We start from the raw sequence: 23062 nt of genomic DNA, 5'->3' as shown, positions 1-23062 counted from the left end.
GCTGTGGAGGCCAGAAGACCTCAAGTCAAGCTGTGGGCAGGGATGGTTCCTCCTGGAACCTGCTGCGTGCCTCTTCCAGCGACTGGAGGTTGGCCTCATTCCTTGGCTTGTGTCCCCACATCATATCCACTTTTGCCCCTACTCTGCTTCCCCCATCACATTGTATTGGGGCCCAGCTGGATAATCTCCCCACCTCAGTACCCTTAACTCAACCACACCTATAAAGTCACTTGTGCCATAAGGAGCAAAATTCACAGGTTCCAGAGATTAGGATGTGAATCTCTCTAAGGTGGAGGATGCATTATTCAAGTCTGCCATGTCATTCTACCAAACAACTGTACTTCTTATTGGCCCAGAGAAATAGTTGTGTATGCAACAAAGATCTATGCACAGGGATATTTATACTGGAAAAAAAAAAAAAAACAACAAACACTCAACAATGGATAAATAGCAAAAAAAAAAAAAAAAAAGGGTAAAATTATAGCATGGAATCCTATGAAGCATTCAAGTTCAGTGTATGTACTGGCCTGAAATGGTCTTACTTCATGAGGGAAAGTAAGTTGGCGTTATCCATTCATATTTAAAATATGACATACTTTATATGTGCATTTGCACAACTAAAAATGCATAGAAAAATTGCTGGAAAGGATATGCCCCAGATGATGATGATGATGATGATGATGATGATGATGATATTATTATTTTTTATTTTTACTTATTTATTCATTAGACACACACACACACACACACACAGAGGCAGAGACACAGGCAGAGGGAGAAGCAGACTCCCTGTGGGGAATCCAATGCGGGACTTGATCCTAAGACCCTGGGAACATGACCTGAGCTGAAGGCAGCTCAATCACTGAGCCACCCAGCCATTCCATGCCCCATATTATTCCAGGAGTTCTCTTGGGAGAGAAATGGGGCTATAGTGTAGAAGAGGGTTGACTTTATATCCTACTCCATGTATTCTACACTATCTGAATAATTTTTTAGAAGATTTTACTTTTTTATTTGAGAGAGAGTGCATGTGCGATTGAGCAAGGGGAGGGGCAGAGGGAGAGGGGGAGAAAGAGAGATAGAGAGAGAGAGGGAATCTCAAGCAGACTCTCCACTAAGCACAGAGCCTGGGATCATGACCTGAGTTGAAACCAAGAGTCAGACTCTTAAGCGACTAGTCACCCAGGTACCCCATGAATAATTTTTAATAATGAAAATGCCATTATATATTATTTATAAAATAAAGTAGCAAGCTCATGGTAAGAAATACATAGGGAACAAATAGAATATTCTAGCTAAATTTGTCAAGGGGAAGAGGCCATGAAATTGCAAGCAAAACCATTCCTCCACTAAGGCAGGAAAAGTTACACTGGATTTATTTCAGTTTAGCTATAAAAGTGAAATAAGACTGCCAAAGCAGAGACTTACTACCAGGCTCAGATTTACAGGTGTTCTTTATGCATTAACTACAGATTTATTTTTAAGTTTGAAAACTATAAGAAAACAGGGAAGTGGTCAGGAAATACAGGGTCCTGTGAATGCGGAGGGTTTGAGGATACTTCAGGGGTCCTTGGGTTCACGAAGCAACAGCGCCCTCACCAGCCTGCAGTACAGGCTGATCCATTCCACTTCACCAGGTGCGGGGCGAGGGGGACGGGTGAGATGGGTGGAAGGCGTCAAAAGGTACAGTTATAAAAGAAATAAGTTCTGGGGTGACTACAGCTAACGATATTGTGCTGTAGATTTGAAAAGAGAGGAAATCATAAAAGTTCTCATTGCACACACAAATATCTATTAACTATGTGTGGTGATGATGGATATTAACCTGACTTACTATAGCAATGCAACATATACAAACACTGAATTATTATGTCATATGCCTGAAACGAGTACTATTACATGTCACTTATACCACAATTTAAAAAAATGCTGTCTGAGGCCCCCCTCACACATCCTGTGATCTGTAGACTGTAAACAATGGTCCACAGGAAAACTGTGCAGTGATGCCATGGGCTGTTAACGATCTCGGTCAACCCACCTGGAAAGACTCATCACTTTCGGAGGAGCCCACTCGTGCACCATGGCTCAGAGACTCTGCACCTTTCTGCACATCCAGGTCTCTGCAAACACTGCTTCCTTCTGGGATGCTCTTCTCTACTCCTTCCTCCATCCAGTAAAATTCTCTTCCTTATAGTCCTTGCTTCATGGGTTTTCTCTTCCCTAGTTCCTACCTGGCCAGCCAGTTAGCCATGTCATCTTCTGAGCTCTTGAGCCACTGAAATTTTATTTTATTTATTTTTATTTATTTTTTTTGAGCCACTGAAATTTTAGTCTATTTCTGCTCATGTAATGCATGCAAGGAGTTTACAAACTCTGAGACGGCTGCAGGGCTTGGAACAAAGCACATGCCTGATAGACTCCAACTCCAGCTTTCCAGAAGCCATGCTTACAATTTCTTCTGCTTCTTCTAGATTTCACTCCTTATTGATAAAGAACATGCCTATGTTGCTATATTTTTTTCCATTTTATTTGCAGTGGCAAGGAGCAGAGGAGGAGAGAGAGAGAGAGAGAGAGAGAGAGAGAGAGAGAATCTCAAGTAGGCTCCTTGCTGAATGAGGAGCCTGATGTGGGGCTTGATCTCATGACCCATGAGATCATGACCTGAGCCAAAATCAAGAATCAGATGCTTAACAGACTGAGCCACCCAGGCACCTTCTTTTCATTTTAGGCTTTAGCAAGTGTCTTCCTACTTAGAGTATGAATATTTAGCTATGTTTACTGTCCTCTTTTCCCTCCTAATTATTATGGTTATATCGAATTTTTAGTTCAATATGATTATGACATGATTGTAAATATTGTTCACCTTGGGTTACATTTTCTTTCTTGTATATTCTGAGGGTTTTTTTTTCTGAAATTAGTTAAGTGCTTTTATTACTTGTTCTTTGTGGGAGTAAGTTTTGGGGAAACACCTGACAGAACAGGGTGGGGGTCTTCTTGGGGGAAGAGCACTTCACATAGTGCCGACTGCTTGTTCAGAGGCCTTGGAGTGGGATTGTGCTGGGGTGTCTGAGACACAGCAAGGCCAGTGCAGAGGGGGAAGTCAGGGTGACAGGAGGAAGACAATCATGTTGTACCCAGAAGAAGGGAACTGGGCAAAATCGTAGGGTCTTGTGGGCCACTTTGGATTTTATTCTGAGTAGGATGGGAAGCCAATGGAAGATTCTGAACAGAGGGGTGATGTGGTCCAACTGCTCTTTTAAAAAGATTACTCAGGTGGGGGCACCTGAGTGGCATGGGAGGTTAAACCCCTGACTCTGGATTTTGGCTCAGGTCATGATCTCAGGGTCCTGGGATCAAGCCCCGTGTAGGGCTCTTCTCAGTGGGGAGTCTGCTTCTCCCTCTCCCTCTGCTCCTTCCCCTGCTCTATGTATTAAGTAAATAAATAAAATATTTTAAAAAATGACTCAGGTGGGTCATCTCTGAACTACTTTTCATACATTCTGTCATTTTATCCCTGTGATAACCTAATGGGAGTTGTGTCACTGTTACCACCCTTGCATAGATGAGGAAACAGGCTGAGCAGAGAGAAAATCATGCCCAGAGATACATCCAGTGAACAGCCCAGCCGGTATTTGGACTCAGCTTATTTTAGGAAATCTAACCCCCTGTGTCAAAAGATGTTATGAAAGGCACCTGCCTTATTAGTAAGACACGGTCAGCAGACACTTCACATGTGTGCGTCAATGAAGTTGTCTTGTGGTTCATGATCAAAGAATCAGAAAAGGGTGACACTGATCTAGAATGTAAGTTTGAGCTTGAAACACGGATAGGGTTGAGGCAGGAGGAAGGGTGGTGGCAGGGAGGGGTACACAGCCTCACCAGTGTCCAGGAGGTGCAAGCAGATGCCACCGTCCAGGGATGGGAGAAGCCTGGCCTGGCCCTGCTACCAGGTTCAGGCTGAGAAGTGGTGGCATAACTGGGCAACCCCTGCAATCCTAGTCCATCCCTCACAGTACCCAGGTTCTTAGTAGTAAATCTGGTGATTTCTCCTGATGGGGGGTCTCTTTAGGGCCGCTTAGGCCCTCAGTGCCTTAGCCTTTAGAGCATAAAAAATAAAAAGCCCAGAATGCGTAATTCTAGAGTTCTTCATAAAAAATCCTTGAATGTGGGACGCCTGGATGGCTCACTAGTTCAACATCTGCCTTCGGCTCAGGTCGTAATCCCGGGGTACTGGGATCGAGTCCCGCTTCGGGCTCCCTGCAGGGAGGCTGCTTCTCCCCCTGCCGGTGTCTCTGCCTCTCTCATGAATAAATAAATAAAATCTTAAAAATCCTAGAATGCATTCATCTCAAATTACAATTTATATGTAACCATATGAGACTCATGCCAATTTATATGTAACCATATGCCAGGCTTCTATAGCATTCCTAATTCCATTTTAGATTTGCTAAAGCCCAAAACTGCTAGATGTTACCTTCCAGGGCGATGCAGGAGAAGAAAGTTTCAGAATGCTCATGTTTGCATCTCAAATGTCTCACCTACACTAAATATGTCAAAGCATTAGGCAGGTGGAGATGAAAAGAGGCCCACTGGTGAGTGCCACCCACCCCACCTATAAGGGAGGATGTGGGGGTACAGTTAGCATGACACAGTGGCCTTGGGTCTAGCTCCTACCCCAGAAATTGAGAATGCGGGAGAAAAGCTGGCTAGTTGCCCCCATCACGGAGCAAGGGAGATGGTGCTGCAGGGCGGGGCTGATGCCCTCAGTGCATTTGCGGGAAAGGAGGCACAGGTGACTCCATGGATCAGAGGTGAGCTCTTGCTCAAGGGAGCCAGCACAGGTTGTCTTAGATCTCGGCCAAGGGGCAAGTGAACCGCCAGACTCCCAGGAGGAGGAGAAGTCACCATGTGAGCATCCCAACACAGACAGGGTCAGCTTTTGGGGCCCCCTCTGAAGCTTGCTCCCTGTGACTGGAGTCTGCTCCTTTCTCTTCCCTCCTTCCCCCGCCCTTCAGCCATGGTTATCCAAATGGGAGAGAAGCTTAATCTGTGAAAAATAAAAGCAGCAGCTAATTACCATCCCCCTAGTACACACAGACAGGGATACATCTTAAGGGAACCCAAATAAAAGTATCCCTTGAATACATCTCAAAAGGTCACGCTTGTTGTACCAGATGGTTACATATAGGACTTTAACTGACACATGGCTACATATTGTTGACATTTGAATATCTGTTAATTTTGTTTACATAGCGTTTTTTTTTTTTTTCTTTTCATATTTTGGAGCCAACATGTGTTTGAGTCTCAGGTCTTAAGAATTTTCTCAGGGCTTTATAAGGCTCATGTGTCCTGTCGTATGTAATGGGTAAAATGACCATGGGCTACGGAGCTGAGTGTTTCTGGAGCTGGACTGTGAGGGTGTGAGTTTTAAGCCTGGCTCTAATAGCGAGTCTGTGACTCTGGGCCCAGGCTTTGTCATCTGTGAAGTGGAAGGTCTGGAACACTGGGCATCTCCTATTCTGACTGGTTCTCAGACTCAAAGGCCTGGGATGTCATTGGTACTCTGTAAAGCCTGATAGATTGTCAGTGTAAATGAATGTTTGCAGGGGTACCTGGGGGGCTCAGTGGGTTAAGCGTCTGCCTTTGGCTCAGGTCATGATCCTGAGGTCCTGGGATCGAGACCTGCATCAGGCTCCCTGCTCAGTGAGGAGTCTACTTCTTCTTCTCCCTCTGCCGCTCCCCTTAACTTATTCTCACTCTCTCTCTCTCTCTCAAATGAGTAAATAAAGAAAAATCTTTAAAGAAAATAAGCGAATGTTTGCTTAATGAATAAAGCAGTGACAGCTGGATCCTACCTTAAGCCTCCAACTTTGCCCTTGGATCTCTTTAGGGCACCAGGGTACCAAGCTGTCTTTGGGTCACAGGGGCCACTTCCTGCCACCCCCACCACTGTGAGAGGTAAGCAGCAGGACAGATGATCTTCCTACCTTATTAAGGGTGTTGAGAGCTGCCTGGGCGGCTGCAAGTGCTGGCTCTGCTTTGGCCAGGTCCTCCTCACAGTCCTTCTGCTTCTGCTTCACCTCCAGCATGATGACAGCCACCTTCCGCTCCTCCTCATCTGCAATGGCTTTCTCTCGGCTCACCTTGTCTGTCTCTATGCCGACCACCTGAATCAGCTTGTCCGCATCCTCATTCTTTTGCTTCAGCTCTATTTCCTGGGCAGCCAGCTTGGCCTTCAGGTCATCCACCTGCAGCAGAAAAGCACCAGGTGGTCCTGGGGCTCTGACCCTGCAGAGAAACATGCCAACTCCCAACAGGAAGGGGCAAAGCTGAGCTCTCATCTGGGACCAAGGGCCCTGGGACCAAGGCACACTGGACTCCCTCTTCCTCCTCCCTCTACAGTAAACATGGTAAGAGATTCTAGGCAACACGTGCCTTGACTTCTCTTTCCCCTTGATGCTTGCATGACTTAGGCTGCTTCTCACTGACATTGCACTTGTATCTTATAAAACTCCATGTGTCTCTCATGATGCTTTGTTCATAGTGGGCATGTCATAAAAAAATCAGTCATTATTTAATTGAAATTGGCCAATGTCTGGTATGCCAAGAATTTTGCAAGCTATAAAAAGTGAGTATCTACTGCGCATCCTGAGAGATCGAATGTATGGACAGACAATGGTCAGACCATATGTAAAAGTAGAACTCTGACCCACAACCGTGACCCTCCTGGTGCCCAGGAGACCAACCCATTATCTACAATAACTAACTCAGGAAGCCAGCCTGCTGTCTGTAAGTCAGATGAGCAGGAAGTCAGATGCCCACCTCCAGAACAATCCAGGAAGACAGACAAAAACCTCAGTAACAGTGGCTCCAATGGCCAGAACTCAATTAATAGTCGACAACTTCCTTAATTCTTTTCTCTGGTTCCAGCTTAGGACCAACCAGAGAAAGTCGAACACGCTCCCCTGACTGCTCACATAGGGCGCCCCATTTCCTAGTGCCCACCCCCAGCTTCTGCAGGCCACCAGCCTTCCTCAGGACACACCCGACACCCTTCCCTTTCTCCCCACCATGAAGCTCTCCCAGGCCTCTGCGGCCTTTGAGTCTCGGCCAAAACTGGGTGCTAATGGCTGCCTCTTTTGCTAGAGTGAGCTCTGAAGAGAGAGCATTTGCTGCTTCTTAATTTGGTTGGTCTTTGTTTATGTCTACAATCCCAACAAGACAGATGTTGGCCAAGTAAAAAGGGGACTGCAAGAGTCCCAGTGGCCCAGACCAGAACAGAACTGGCTCTCCATCCAGCTTCCATATTTATAGTCTTTTTGGAGGAAATACTAAAGTGATAGTAATACCAGCATGTCAGAAATCACCTATTTCTCGAGGAGGGATAGTTTTCTCTGTACATTCAGGTCAGTGGAGGGTGGTGGTTCTCAGAGTGTGTTTCCCAGACCACCAGCAGCAGCAGCACCTGGGTACTTGCTAGAAATGTGAATTCTCTGGCCCACTCCAGACCTCCTGAACCAGAAATTCTGGAGGTGGGTCTGGCGATCTGTTTTAACAGGTCCTCTGGGTGATGCTGATGCAAATGGCCACCTGGGTTTGAGAGTCACTGGCCTGGTTTTATGGCCCTTTTACATGCAAAGAGAAGACTCAGATTTGTTTATTTCTTGGAAGTAAAAAAGCCACTTGTATTTGCTATATGGCCCATAAACTTTACATGGCAGGATGACCTTCTATCTCTCATTTTTCTGCAGTCTATTTTCATACAACAACCAAAGATTACTTCAGAGCTCCTGGAACACGTTAAATAGATTCAAATGCTTTATGATGCAAAATGCATAAAGGGAAAAATAAAACAGAGGCTTAGATGCTGCTGATAATTCCTTTTTCGCGGCAGATCAGAAGAAAAGGAAAGCAGAGGGAGAAGAAAAAGAAAGCTCTTTAATTTTGTTGTATTCATGGAAACTGGAGACTTTTTGTTAACCTCAAATGAAGGCCTGCTCCCTAGAACGAGTCTTATATGCCCGTGCTGGAAGGTTAATCCATTTCTATCTCCCGTCGTTCAGCTGCAGGGAGTTATTTCTACAAGGACAAAGATGCAATTGTAAATCAAAATGATTGAACCACATAATCACTGCAGTCAGCAAACACACCAGTAACTTTTTGTTCCTTTTTAAATCTTGGGAGATTTGAGAAAATTGGAGAGTTGGTTTTGGGTTTTTTTTTCCTGTTGTCATTTGTTTGTTTGTTTGTTTTGCTGATTGCAGATAGGGTCTATGCCCTCGGGTCCAAGGTCAATAATCACCAGCATTGTGGATGGGAGCTTGATAGCTCTTCAGCTGTGACTTGGAGGGTCCCTCCAAGACATAATGGGGCCGCTCCCCAGAGAGGGCGTATGTCAGGCTCATTTTATGGCTCTTCTGCAATAGAACAGGACGTTGAAATAGGTCACGCTAAAATTTCCTCTTCCCTTTTTCCTTATTCAAAGCATTCGAGCCCCTCTTTGGCTTTCTTCCTCTTTAGGCACCCCACCCCCTACCCCTGGGATAGGAGGATCAAGAGGGAGAGCATCACAAACAACAGAGGAACCCTTTCCACCATCTTGTGTCAGCACCATGAGTGTTGTTGGGTGGGGGTGATGTCAGCTGAGTGGGGTGACAAAAGGCTGGTGGTGAGACACTCTCCCTTCTTCAAGGACCAGGAATATGATGCTAAAGAGAAAAACGAAACTTCCTAGGCCTTTCCCCCTCAGAGCCACAGAAAGAGGAGAGAGAGCCCGGGATAATCAAGAGCCATCCCTAGTGTGCAGAAGGCTGGAGGCCCAGAGATATTTTCCTTCCTACTCTGAGTCCCTCTGGTCACCTACCATGTTCTCATATGAATTCACACCTCAATAGGCTATTCTCTTAGAGCTTTCCCATCTGCCTTCCTAATAAAACCTTCTCATCCCTGTTCTGGAAACAGAGTTTGAATTTCCTCTGGGGAACATTCCCTTCCCAAGTCCTCATAGTTTGGGTGGAGCCGACTCCAGTGGTTGGCCTTGGAACCTCACTTGGTCAAGAGAATGTCCAAGTTACAGAGGATGGTTGAAGTATGGGCAAACCAATGATCTGAAGGGGCCAATCAATCAGAGCCACTGAACATTTATCCAGGAATTTGGCAGAAAATCCAGGGAAAGACGAACTCCTTCTTACAATAGGGTTGCAAAGCAAAGAGAGTGTAGGTCTGTGGTTGCCAGGGCCATGGGGGTTGCTTCCCTGAACAGGGATGCTTACTGAGGATCTAGCTCCAGCCCTGTCTAAATTAAGCTCTGTCTCTGAATTTCCAATTATCCGAACCAACTTGTTTTGACTAAACCAACTTCAGTTGGATTTTGGTCAGCTGCCATCAAAAGGATCCTGATAAATATACCACAAAATCTCAAAAAAAAATTTTTTCTCTCTCTCTCTTCCCTTCTCCTCCTGTCTTTTCATTTCCTTCCTTCCTTCCTTCCTTCCTTCCTTCCTTCCTTCCTCCCTCCCTCCCTCCCTCCCTCCCTCCCTCCCTTCCTTTCTTTCTTTCTTTCTTTCTTTCTTTCTTTCTTTCTTTCTTTCTTTCTTTCTTTTTCTTTCTTTCTTTCTATTTCTTTTTCTCTTTCTTTCTCTCTCTCTCTCCCTCCCTCCTTCTCTCTCTTTTTAAATGTTAAGAACTTGAATTCTTTTTTTTTTTTTTTTCACTTGCAACCAAGAGTCTTGATGAGCATATCATGGTAAATTATTGAACCTGTCGACTTTAGGTAAGTTTGGTGGCCTGAGATTATTTGAAACCCCAAAATAAATAGAAGAATCTCCAGACAGACTTGAAGAGTAAATTGTAAAGGCAGGGAATTTGTAACAACATGTAGCATTTGAACATTTTTATGAACATTTCTTCAACACAATAGACCCCCTTCCTCATGAGGACTACTGATCCAGAAGCGAGGCTGAGAGTGGGTTCTGAAGATGCCAGGAGGGGACAGAGTGAGACCCCAAGTCAGAGCTGGGAGTTCTGACTGTGTCAAGAGAAGGAACAGAACAGAAGTGATGCCAGCTGTGAAGCTCTCATCTGAGGCAGCAGCAAAGACCGACCGTGCCACCCAAAGACCCAGCAGAATCAGCCACTGTCAGCAGAGCCAGTGAAGGGCTCACCGCACCATGTGGCTTCACTAGCTGTTTCTTGAAACCACCATCACCACCACCACCCAGATGGGAAGGAGCAAAGGATCCTTCACAGGGAAATAGTTCTGGACCAGAAATGTGGCATGCTCTGATTTATATTTTGAAAGGATCACTCTGACTGCTCTGTTGATGATAGACCAAAGATGGGCAAAAGGAGAAGCAGACAAATGAGTTAGAAAGGTACTATGGTTGCCTGGGTTAAAGACGCCAATGGCCCAGATCAAGGGAGTAGCAGCATAGAAGGTGCATGGTGGTGGGATTCTGGTCATATCTGAAGATAGGGCCAACAGCGAATTTGTGTTTGGGCACAGGGCATGCGAGAGAGAGAAATTAGGAGAGTCAAGGACAACCCTAAGTATTTGGCCTGATGGGCTATGCAAGAGGTTGCGGTGAAGCAGGTTCAGGTTGGGGGAGACATTGTAGAGTTAAGTGTATTAAAACAATCTAAGTGAGAAGTGTCTAAATCAAGGCATTGAAAACAGGCTTACAGCAAGAGGGGTACATGTGAGAGATAAATAGAAAAGTACAGAATTTGTTAATTCTTAAATGAGACAAGGAGAGGAATGTAAGGTAACTCCCCGGTTTCTAGGTAAGTGGGTAGATGAAAGCACTACTCACTGAAGTAGAGAATCTTGAAGGAGAAGAAACCAAAACTGATGCCAGGACTGGTAGAGCTTGGTTCACCTACAGTATAACCAGTCTTCTTCTGGGATGATTGATAATTGCCAGAGAATAGGGGAGAGGAGGGAGAACAGGGGCTGCTAGGGGTGACAGTATTCTGAGGGTACCATAGGTGGGGGGAGACTGGAAGAGGAAAAAAGTGACAGATGTTAAAAATAATCTGGTAGGACTACATTCTGGGATTCTATCTTATGCTGTTTCCCAGAAGTTCAGAGATTGAGAGTACTAAAAAGCACTAGGAGAGAAGATGCTACCTTTCTACAAGATGCCAGGTAAACTGCTAGGGCCTTGGCTGTTTGGATCTGTGTCTCTCCATCTGCCCTGAACTTCAGCTCTGGGAAGGGGTGTGGTCACAGCACACAAGGAAATGGAGGAGCTTCATGGACAATTGTTACCTGTCATCAGTAGACAAATACCAAGTTTGAACAGATCTCACAACGCCTGAGGGTAAATGAAGAAAAGGAAAGGGTCTTTGTAGAAATACGGAACAAGGAAGAGAAAAGCATTTGGAGACTAAGAACAGAGCTCTGAAAATGATGCATTACTGAATCTAGAAAAAACATCAGGGAAGCTGTCTGCCATCATTGGTAGGATGATTTCTGTGACACGGTGGCAGGAAAACAGGCCAGAAGAAAAGAGCAATAGGATGTGTTTGAAGGGGAAAAGGATGAGATGAGGAAGGGCTGTTAGGATATTAAAAATGTAAGAACATAATTAAAGTCTTCACTGGACGCACAAGCAGCAGAAACAATATTACGCACTATTAAATTAGAATTGTTGAGGATAAACGTGAGAAGCTTTCCTAGAACAAAGAGGAAAAAAGCCAAAAGGATGAGATCAATGAGTGAGAACATAATAGATACGGGTTGCAGAGAAGCCATCTAGCAAATCATTGCTCTTGGAGGAGAGGCTAGAGCAGATGAACAAAACCAGATAACAGAAGAAAAATGGCCTGAGTAGAAGAATTCTATGTGAACAGATTGCAAGGGCTCATTGCATCCCATGAAATGAACTGAAATCCTCTGGACATATTACAGCTATGATTCAAGACACTCAAGTGGGGAGAGAGGACAAGTCAGAAGAAGCAAATTCAACAGTTATTGCAAAGGTAAAGCTCTCAAGCAATGATGACAAGCAAAAGGCTTAGAGATTGACAGGAATGTGTGATGCCTAAGAATTGATAATGATTTTAGTTTTGTGGTGCAAATGCAGCAAAACTACACCCCCTTCCTGACAGGCTGGCTCTGCTAAAAGCAAAGAGAGCGCAGAAGGGAGCCATGAAGGGACTGGCAATGTTTGATAGGCACGAGCAGGGGCAGAGAAGGTGCTAGAATCATCCCCCAATTCTCAAGGGAAGAATGGGAAATTGAAATAAACTTGTTCCCTTTGGAAGAGTAAGTAGAAAAATATTAGGAGGACAGGCCCATGGGGGCCTTCTTTCAACGGCCTACCACTTAGGAATATAAGAAGAAATGCAAGAAATGAGACAGGATTTCAGAAATCAGGTTCCAGTGGTGCTTTGATGGATGACATAGCAAGACACAAAGAAGCAAAAGAAAATTGGGATATCTCTACAACCATCTCTCCCAACCATGTATCTCTTTTGGTTTTGAGGATGGAAGAGAAGCAGACTGGAGAGGAAAGGATGTAGCAGAAGAGGAGAGGGGTAACAAGCAAGAGGGAAGGGGTGCTCCAGAGGATTCCATCAGTATGTGGGAGCAGACCAGATTGGAAGCTGGCAGTGTGCCCTTCTGCAGGGAGAGCTTGGCCTTAACTTTTGGAATGGTTTCTGGTGACACCACTGGAAAACCATACATGATTTTCAGGCCTGGACTGTGGTGCCTTTGGTTCCCTGGAAGGGGGTGCTCCCCCCCGCCACCCCCCAGTGCCCTGCAGGCAGGAGCGAGGAGAGACTATCACCCACCTGGGCAGAGGTGCTGTGAAGCTTCAGCAGCCCGTTCTCAAGACGCTCCATTTTGGACTTGAGCTCTTTTCTGTTTCTGCACAGCAAGCTCTGGTAGAGTCTGATGAACTCCAGGAACGATTTGGGAGTTGTATAGTTGTAGCGCTGCTCATTGCTCAGATAAGATTGGGATGTCTGGTTGACACTCGTGTGGACAAAAGCCATGAACTTGCTAATCGACTGCTTGACTGTGGGCTAAGATCGAAGAGTGGGAAATAAAGAGACTGTCTGGACATGAAGACTGGAGGTGATGTTTGCCTCACCTCACTCATTCCCTCCCTACATGGAAAGTTTTGCTCCAACAACTCTCTCCAAGCCCAAACTGGAACCCTGAAACTCTGGACATGGAATTCCTTGTACCTGAGGTGGTGAGGACCCCTTGAGGAGTGTCTTCTTTGCCCTCTCACCTCAATGCCTTCTGTGTTCTGCAAGAAGCGGAGGCTGACAGACTCCAGTGCCTGCTGGGGCCACTCATGGAACCAGTTGATGGCCGTGCAGTTCACAATGGCTGGGAACTTCCTGCTGCGGACTCTCAGCTTGTTCCCCACAGGGGAGAAACAAAGAGTCACCTAAGAAACAGAAGGGCAGGGAGAACCGAGAAGGTATCAGAGAAGTACTCACAGAGAGACAGATATGGCTTTGGGTTCTTTATTTCCCAGAAAGTTGGGAAACACATCCAGCAGAGGAAAAATATTGTCAATAATAGCCAGGCTTCTAGCCAAGAAATTAAGAATGCTGGGACTGCATGAGGCAAGAGGGAGCTACTGCCCTTGGAGCAGATGAGAAGGGCAGCCTTGCAAAATTGCTCAGGCTGAGAAGGGCACTCCTCCCTCCCTGCCCACTCCCAGTATAATCAATAAGGATGACTGTGTCCAAAATATCATTAGAGGCTCTCAGGAACCATCTTTGGTCCGCCTACCCTGGGCAGTAAATCCTTCTATACCTTCAGTTGTCGTCGGACCCGATTTATAAAGAACTTCCAGCAGTTCTCTCTGTTGTCAACCAGACCTTGGCTCTTGACCTCATTCTTCACACTGCTTATGATATTTTCAACTTCATCATCAGAGTAGAGGTCTGGGATCTCTCCTGAGAGAAATGGAACACAGATGGGCAGCTTTGGCATCTCTCTGCATGATGCAATTGGACACAAGAGGTTATCCAACCTTGAGACACAGAGCCTGTGATATTTTGGCCATGTCCCACCACTCTTGCTGGTGGAATTGGACAAACACCACATCTACTCCAAACCCAAGGCAGGGGGAGGGACGATACTTTAAAGAATGGGACAGGGTACATGGTATCCTTTTGTCCTGGGCCAGCAGCTGGTAGCACAAGAGCTTTCAACTCTCTTTACTTCTTTTGCCTAAACTATTTATTTACTAACTACTATTGGCAAAAATTTTGCCTCTGAGGAGCTTAATATTTAGTAGGAGAAATAAAACAGATGTAAAATACCTAGAAGACCACAAGTGAAAAGAGCCATGAGAAAAATACAGATAAATCCACATATCGATGAAGAATGAGCTATCCCTTTCTATTAGAAAAGAAAAGGAGAGAAGAAGATTCAGGGAATCTAGTATATGATAAATATGGCATCTTAAAATCAGTGGCGAAAAAATGAACATTTCATACATGTATTAGGAAAGCTGGATCTGGAAAAAAAACTATTTGGATAAATTCCAAATGGATCAATACTTAACTATATAAAAAAAAGAACTATAAAAATGGCAGAAGAAATGAGGAAAATACTTTTATAACCTTTGAGTGGGGAAGGCCTTCTTAAGTGTAACTCAGAATTGGTTCTACACAAATCTTAAGATTATTTGTTCCAACTCTCTGAAGAAAGACCCCAAATAGCCAGAGGAATATTGAAAAAGAAAAACCAGAGCTGGGGGCATCACAATGCCAGATTTCAAGTTGTACTACAAAGCTGTGATCATCAAGTGTGGTACTGGCACAAAACAGACACACAGATCAATGGAACAGATTAGAGAATCCAGAAATGGGCCCTCAACTCTATGGTCAACTAATAATCGACAAAGCAGGAAAGACTTTCCATTTGGAAAAAGGACAGTCTCTTCAATAAATGGTGCTGGGAAAATTGGACAGCCACATGCAGAAGAATGAAATTAGACTATTCCCTTACACCATACACAAAGATAAACTCAAAATGGATGAAAGATCTAAATGTGAGACAAGAATCCATCAAAGTCCTAGAGGAGAACACAGGCAACACCCTTTTTGAACTTGGCCACAGCAACTTCTTGCAAGATACATCCATGAAGGCAAGAGAAACAGAAGCAAAAATGAACTATTGGGACTTCATCAAGATAAGAAGCTTCTGCACAGCAAAAGAAATAGTCAATAAAACTAAAAGACAACCTACAGAATGGGAGAAGATAATTGCAAATGACGTATCAGATAAAGGGCTAGTATCCAAGATCTGTAAAGAACTTATGAAACTCAACAGCAAAGAAACAATCCAATCATGAATGGGCAAAAGACAGGAACAGAAATTTCACAGAGGAAGACATGGACATGGCCAACAAGCACATGAGAAAATGCTCCGCATCACGTGCCATCTGGGAAATACAAATCAAAACCACAATGAGATCCCACCTCACACCAGCGAGAATGGGGAAAATTAACAAGGCAGGAAACCACAAATGTTGGAGAGGATGTGGAGAAAGGGGAACCCTCTTGCACTGTTGGTGGGAATGTGAACTGGTGCAGCCACTCTGGAAAACTGTGTGGAGGTTCCTCAAAGAGTTAAAAATAGACCTGCCCTACGACCCAGCAATTGCACTGTTGGGGATTTACCCCAAAGATACTGATGCAGTGAAATGTCAGGACACCTGCAAACTGTGGAAGGAGCCTCGGTGTCCATCGAAAGATGAATGGATAAAGAAGATGTGGTCTATGTGTACAATGGAATATTCCTCAGCCATTAGAAATGATGAATACCCACCATTTGCTTCGACATGGATGGAACTAGAGGGTATTAGGCTGAGTGAAATAAGTCAATCAGAGAAGGACAAACATTATATGGTCTCATTCATATAGGGAATATAAAAAATAGTGAAAGATTAAAGGAGAAAGGAGAGAAAATGAGTGGGAAATATCAGAAAGGGAGACAGAACATGAGAGACACCTAACTCTGGGAAAAGAACAAGGAGTAGTGGAAGGGGAGATGGGCGGGGGCATGGGGTGACTGGGTGACGGCACTGCGCGGGGCACTTGACAGGATGACACTGGGTGTTACACTATATGTTGGCAAATCGAACTCCAAAAAAAAAAATACAAAAAAAATGTGTTCAGAACACTTATATTAGTTTACAGTTGGGCAAAATCGTCTATTTTATATGCCGATTTTATAGTGTTTAATATCTCATGTAATTGATTAAATACTGTACTAAAAGTGAAAAAAAGTATAACTCAAAATTGGCATGTTTTTTAAAAAAGATAAATCTGATACATATAAATGGATACATTTTATGTACAAATATAAATTGTATGTAAAATTGTTTTATATATATATAAATATTATCCAAGCTTTAAAAAAAGGAAATCCTGTCATTTGCAATAGCATGGTGGACTCAGAGGGCATTACATTAAGTGAAATAAGCCACAAAGAAAGAAAAACACTGCATATCACTTACATGTGGAATCTTAAGAAAGAAAAAAAAAGTCAAACTCATAGAAACAGAGTAGAAAGTAGTTGCTGGGGGCTGGGGGTTGGAAGAAATTGTCTGATAAAAGGGCACAAACTTTCAGTTATCAGATGAATAAGGTCTTAGGATCTAAAGTATAACATGGAGGTTATAGCTGATAACACCAAAATGTATGATTGAAATTTGCTAAGATATAGAACTTAAAGTTCTCATCCAAAAATTTTAAACAGGTGAAAAAAAGAAAAAAAATTTCCTCTGATTACAGTTAAATACTTAATTTCTTTAATATGTAAAGAAATTCTCCACAAATAAAAGAAAAAGTTAACAATACAATTGTAAGATGTGGTGACAGATACGAAAAGAGAGCTCATGGTATAGGAAATATAAATCTCTCTTAAATATTTGAACAAATGCTTTATCTCACTTGTAATAACAGGAATGTACATCAAAACTATGTTTACTTTTTGGTTTGTACAAATGAGACTGGCAAACATGAACACTCAACCTCACTTGTAGTAATAGAAATGTACTTTAAAACCATGCCTTGTTATTATTTTTACAAGATTGGCCAAGTTCTGAAAGTTAAATAAAATCCCGTGTTAGTGAGGCACTATATGATGGATATATCTTTTAAAAGATCCTAACTAAATATGTAAAAATAAATATATGATAATCAATTAACATTTGTCCTAGAAATGCAATGATGGTCACATCTTAGAGAAATCTATGAAAATAATCCACTACATTAATACACTAAAGAGGTAATACAATATTACCATTACAAAGACACATAAAATTTCCAAATACTGTGAGCAAACTAGGAATAAATAAGAGTTCTCTTAATCTATAATAGATGTCTATTGCAGACCCAAAGCAAACATACCAAATGATGAAATACTAGAATATTCTCTTTCAAATCAGGACCAAGGCAAGTATAACTGTTATGTTTTCTATTCAACATTACACAACAGGTCCTAGACTATGCAAAAAAATCAAGGAAAAGAAAATGTATAAGAATATTTAAGGCAATAATTAAACTACTATTGTTCAAAATCTAATTTTCTACACAGAAAATATAAGAGAATATACACATAAACCATCAGGACTCACAAGCATGTGTTCAACAACAAGCTTGCTGGATACAAATCAATGTTGGAAATAAAAGGGCATTTCTGTACTTAAGCCAAAGAAAGTTACTTTACTTTTTATATCTTTTTAATTGTTTAAAAAATATTTATTGGGGATCCCTGGGTGGCTCAGCAGTTTAGCACCTGCCTTCGGCCCAGGGTGTGATCTTGGAGTCCCAGGATTGAGTCCCACGTTGGGCTCCCTGCATGGAGCCTGCTTCTCCTTCTGCCTGTGTCTCTGCCTCTCTCTCTCTCTCTCTCTCTCTCTCTCTCTCTCTCTCTGTGTCTCTCTTAAGGAATAAATAAAAAATATAAAAATATTTATTTTAGAGGATAGGGGAGAGAGAGAACACAAGTGGGAGAGGCAAAGAAAGAAAGAATTCAAGTGGACTCCCCACTGACCATGGAGCCTGATGTGAGGCTCAGTCCAAGGACCCTAAGATCATGACCTGAACTGAAACCAAGAGTCAGATGCTTAACCAACTATGCTACCTAGGTGCCCCTTTCATATCTTTTTAAAAATATTTTATTATTTTTAAGTAATCTCTATACCCAACATTGGGCTTAAACTCATAAGCCTGAGATCAAAAGTCACACATACTACTAACTGAGCCAGCTAGGCAACCTCCAAAAATGTTACTTTAAAAGTTAGGATACAGTTGGGGATTTACCCCAAAGATTCAGATGCAATGAAACGTCGGGACACCTGCACCCCGATGTTTCTAGCAGCAATGGCCACAATAGCCAAACTGTGGAAGGAGCCTCGGTGTCCATCGAAAGATGAATGGATAAAGAAGATGTGGTTTATGTATACAATGGAATATTACTCAGCAATTAGAAACGACAAATACCCACCATTTGCTTCAACGTGGATGGAACTGGAGGGTATTATGCTGAGTGAAATAAGTCAATCGGAGAAGGACAAACAGTGTATGTTCTCATTCATTTGGGGAATATGAATAATAGTGAAAGGGAATATAAAGGAAGGGAAAAGAAATGTTGGGAAATATCAGGAAGGGAGACAGAACATAAAGACTCCTAACTCGGGGAAACGAACTAGGGGTGGTGGAAGGGGAGGAGGGTGGGTGTTGGAGGGGAAGGGGTGACGGGCACTGAGGTGGACACTTGACGGGATGAGCACTGGGTGTTTTTCTGTATGTTGGTAAATTGAACACCAATAAAAATTAATAAAAAAAATAAAAAAAAATAAAAGTTAGGATACAAACAAAAACTATGAGATAGGTAGTAATATATGAAAATATGTGCAAGATCTTGGTATAAGAAGTGTAACATACCCCTGAAGGGCATAAACAAAACCCTAAATAAATGGAAAGAAAAATTGTGCTCAGGGGAGGATGACTCAATATTACCCCCATCATAAAGATGCAATTCCAATAAATAAAAATCAGATGGTTTTCTTTCTTGATCCTGACAAGCATACTCTAAAATTGTATACAGAGGAGCAAAGGGTAAAAAACAGCCATGACATTTCTGAAGAAGAACCAGAGGGATGGACTTGCTGTACCAGAAGTCGAGCCTCCTTATAAAACTATGTTATATAAAACCATGTAAAATTGGTATGGGCCAAATGAATAGAACACTGAGGGTAATAACTTAGAAATAGTCCCAATTATAAACAAGAAACTGATGTTAAATACTGGTGTGCAGCCATGAGATGGATTTATCAATATGTGATGTTAGGATAATCCATTATTAAGATTAAAAGTTAAAGGAGTCAACAAAACTAAAAGACAACCTACAGAATGGGAGAAGATATTTGCAAATGACATATCAGATAAAGGGCTAGTTTCCAAAATCTATAAAGAACTTATTAAACTCAACACCAAAGAAACAAACAATCCAATCATGAAATGGGCAAAAGACATGAAGAGAAATCTCACAGAGGAAGACATGGACATGGCCAACATGCACATGAGAAAATGCTCTGCATCACTTGCCATCAGGGAAATACAAATCAAAACCACAATGAGATCCCACCTCACACCAGTGAGAATGGGGAAAATTAACAAGGCAGGAAACAACAAATGTTGGAGAGGATGCGGAGAAAAGGGAACCCTCTTACACTGTTGGTGGGAATGTGAACTGGTGCAGCCACTCTGGAAAACTGTGTGGAGGTTCCTCAAAGAGTTAAAAATAGACCTGCCCTACGACCCAGCAATTGCACTGTTGGGGATTTACCCCAAAGATTCAGATGCAATGAAACGTCGGGACACTTGCACCCCGATGTTTCTATCAGCAATGGCCACAATAGCCAAACTGTGGAAGGAGCCTCGGTGTCCATCGAAAGATGAATGGATAAAGAAGATGTGGTTTATGTATACAATGGAATATTACTCAGCAATTAGAAACGACAAATACCCACCATTTGCTTCAACGTGGATGGAACTGGAGGGTATTATGCTGAGTGAAATAAGTCAATCGGAGAAGGACAAACAGTGTATGTTCTCATTCATTTGGGGAATATGAATAATAGTGAAAGGGAATATAAAGGAAGGGAAAAGAAATGTTGGGAAATATCAGGAAGGGAGACAGAACATAAAGACTCCTAACTCGGGGAAACGAACTAGGGGTGGTGGAAGGGGAGGAGGGCGGGTGTTGGAGGGGAAGGGGTGACGGGCACTGAGGTGGACACTTGACGGGATGAGCACTGGGTGTTTTTCTGTATGTTGGTAAATTAAACACCAATAAAAGTTAATTAAAAAAAAATAAAAAAAAATAAAAGTTAAAGGAACGCTATACAGAAATAAATTTTAGGGGCACCTGGGTGGCTCAGTTGGTTAAGTGTCAGACTCTTGATTTTGGGTCAAGTCATGATCTTAGGGTCGTGAGACTGAGCCGCAAGTTGGGCTCTGTGCTCGGTGGGGAGTCTGCTTGAGATTCTCTGTCCCTCCCCCCTCCTACTCCCCTACTTCTCTCTCTTTCTCATCCTAATAAATAAATTAAAAATAAATTTTAGGTGGATTCAAGACATAAATATGAAAAGTAAAACAGTAACAATTTATATTTTTAAAGATTTCTCCATATATTTTAAAGAGAGAGAAAGAGAAAGAGTGGTTAGAGTGGCAGAGGGAGAGAATCCGAAAACAGACCCCCACTAAACATGGAACCTGACACAGGGCTCGATCCCACCACCCATGAATGGAAATCAAGAGTCAGACACTCAACTGACTGAGTCACCCAGGTGCCCCCAAAACAGTAATCATTTAGAAACAAAATGCAGGAGATAACTTTTTTTTTTTTAGGAGATAACTTTTATCATGTTGGATAGAACAAAATTTCTGAAACACCACAGAGCATTAAAAAGAACTGTTAAGGGATCCCTGGGTGGTGCAGCGGTTTGGCGCCTGCCTTTGGCCCAGGGCGTGATCCTGGAGACCCGGGATCGAGTCCCACGTCGGGCTTCTGGTGCATGGAGCCTGCTTCTCCCTCTGCCTGTGTCTCTGCCTCTCTCTCTATCTCTCTGTGACTATCATAAATAAATAAAAATAAAAAAAATAAAAAAGAGAACTGTTAAGTTTTATAGCATTTAAACTAAATCAGCATGACAAAAGTCAGATGCAGACTTCAAAAGGTACTTACAACCCATGTAATGAACAAAGGGTTGGTATCCAGAATATACAAAGAACTCTAATCCATAGGAAAAAGAAAACAAAAACAAAACAAAAAACAACAACAACAACAACAAAAAAACACAAAACCCCAAGAGCAAAAGGGCAAACCACATAAACAGGCAACTCACAGAAGATGAATAGATAGTAAACCCATGAAAAGATGCTCAAGATCACAAGGAAAAAGGGAAAGAAGATAGTGAGATTTCATTTCACGCCAATTGGCAAAAACCAGTAGGTCAGGGAAAGCAGTTGCTGGTGATATTGGGAGGAAACAGGTGTTCATGCACTATTGGTCAGAGAGGAACTGTACACAATCACTCTGGAGAGCATTCTGGCACTTTTTATAAAGTTGAAATGCACATACCAGACAAAAGAGCAATCTATGTTTTGGGTACCTATTGTAGAGAAACTCTTGCCCACGCACACTGGAAGTTTCTACTTTGCAACATCATTCATAACTACACAGGGGTGGGGATTATTGCTTTCTGTGTGGCTGGAAGAGTTTGTAAGGAAATCTAGAAAACCATAAAGGGGAGAAAGTAAATGTGGGTGGTGAGAGCATGAAAACTATGAAGGAGAGTCAGAAATTGGGAATAAAGAAGGGAGAGAGCAGGGTTCTGAATCAGAGGCTGTGGGGCGGGGACTCTTGGCTCAAATGGAAGAGTTGGTCTTGGGGAGGAGAGATGGTTATCTCAGAGGAGAGGAAAAACTTATACAGACATGGAGAGGGGCTGTGGGGTCTAAGGACAGTTGTGAGGATCACACTAAGCAACCAGGTCTTCTTTTTAAAAAAAAAATTTATTTATTCATAAGAGACACAGAAAGAGAGGCAGAGACATAGGCAGAGGGAGAAGCGGGCTCCCTGAGGGGAGCCCAATGCGGGACTCGATCCCAGGACCCCAGGATCATGACCTGAGCCAAAGGCAGATGTTCAACCACCAAGTCATCCAGGTGTCCTGGAACTGGGTCTTCTCAATGAAAGAAATTCCCCCATAACTGACACAGAAATGGGAACATCATAGACATGCAGGAGGTTGAAGAGGCTACTAGGGCCACCCTACCCATGTGTTACCTCCTTGTGGACTTGGATGAGGTCCTCAAAGTTGGGTGGCTTGGCAAACAGTCTATAACTAATTAGAGTGACAGGAATTCTGATTTTATATCACTGCAGCTGTGGCACTTCCTTGAACTACTTTATCTGAAGGAAACTCATGCCAGCTTCTAATACATTTCTGGCCTTCATAGTCTGACCACACTAACCCAGGCAGGAGTTCAGTAAGGATTTTATACTAATTAGACTTAATCATTTCAAAGGTCAAAATGAAAAAAAAAAAAAAGGATTATCATGAAAGCGATCACTTACTTTCTTCCCTTAATTGGATAAACTTGATTTAACTCCCATTCATTAAGCTATTTTGTAGCATGCATATAAAACACTCTGAGCTAGAACTTGTTGAAACTAAGGTCTTATTAATGGAACAACCCCATTCTGTCTCATTTGATAAAAACAGAGGTCAGAGGAAACTCTAAGAAAATGAAATAGTATTTAGCATATGTTGGGAATTAAGGAGTTTAGAGAAGTTTTAAAAAGAGCAACAACACTCAGATGGAGTTGACATGACCCATACTCATCCAGGTTCAGGAGTTGACTGTATTCCTTCTTCCTTCATGTCTATGCTGGTCTGTATTCTTTTTTTTTTTCTCCCTCACGTCTCTGATAATCTGCATTCCTGTCTCTGTTAACTTTAGAGCCCTCCTGCGAGGACTTCCATTCTTTTTTTTTTTTTTTTTTAAG

The 23062-nt window shown here is 42.7% G+C and overlaps 1 protein-coding gene across 1 annotated transcript in view; it reads right to left on the bottom strand.

Annotated features, from left to right (window-relative positions):
- DNAH9 (dynein axonemal heavy chain 9) overlaps positions 1 to 23062 on the bottom strand; it is a 335073-nt gene that overhangs the window by 106533 nt on the left and 205478 nt on the right. Inside the window, exons 46-49 of the mRNA XM_041771484.1 lie at positions 13781 to 13923; positions 13245 to 13406; positions 12799 to 13032; positions 5988 to 6248 (exon numbers count right to left, since the gene is read on the bottom strand). Coding sequence (XP_041627418.1) covers positions 5988 to 6248; positions 12799 to 13032; positions 13245 to 13406; positions 13781 to 13923 — 800 coding nt within the window. The remainder of the gene's footprint in view (positions 1 to 5987; positions 6249 to 12798; positions 13033 to 13244; positions 13407 to 13780; positions 13924 to 23062) is intronic.

This window comes from Vulpes lagopus, chromosome 10 (genome assembly GCF_018345385.1).
Source record: "Vulpes lagopus strain Blue_001 chromosome 10, ASM1834538v1, whole genome shotgun sequence".
Classification (NCBI taxonomy): Eukaryota; Metazoa; Chordata; class Mammalia; order Carnivora; family Canidae; genus Vulpes; species Vulpes lagopus.
Note: the sequence above shows the minus strand (reverse complement) of the source record. Positions and strands in the feature narration are given on the sequence as shown.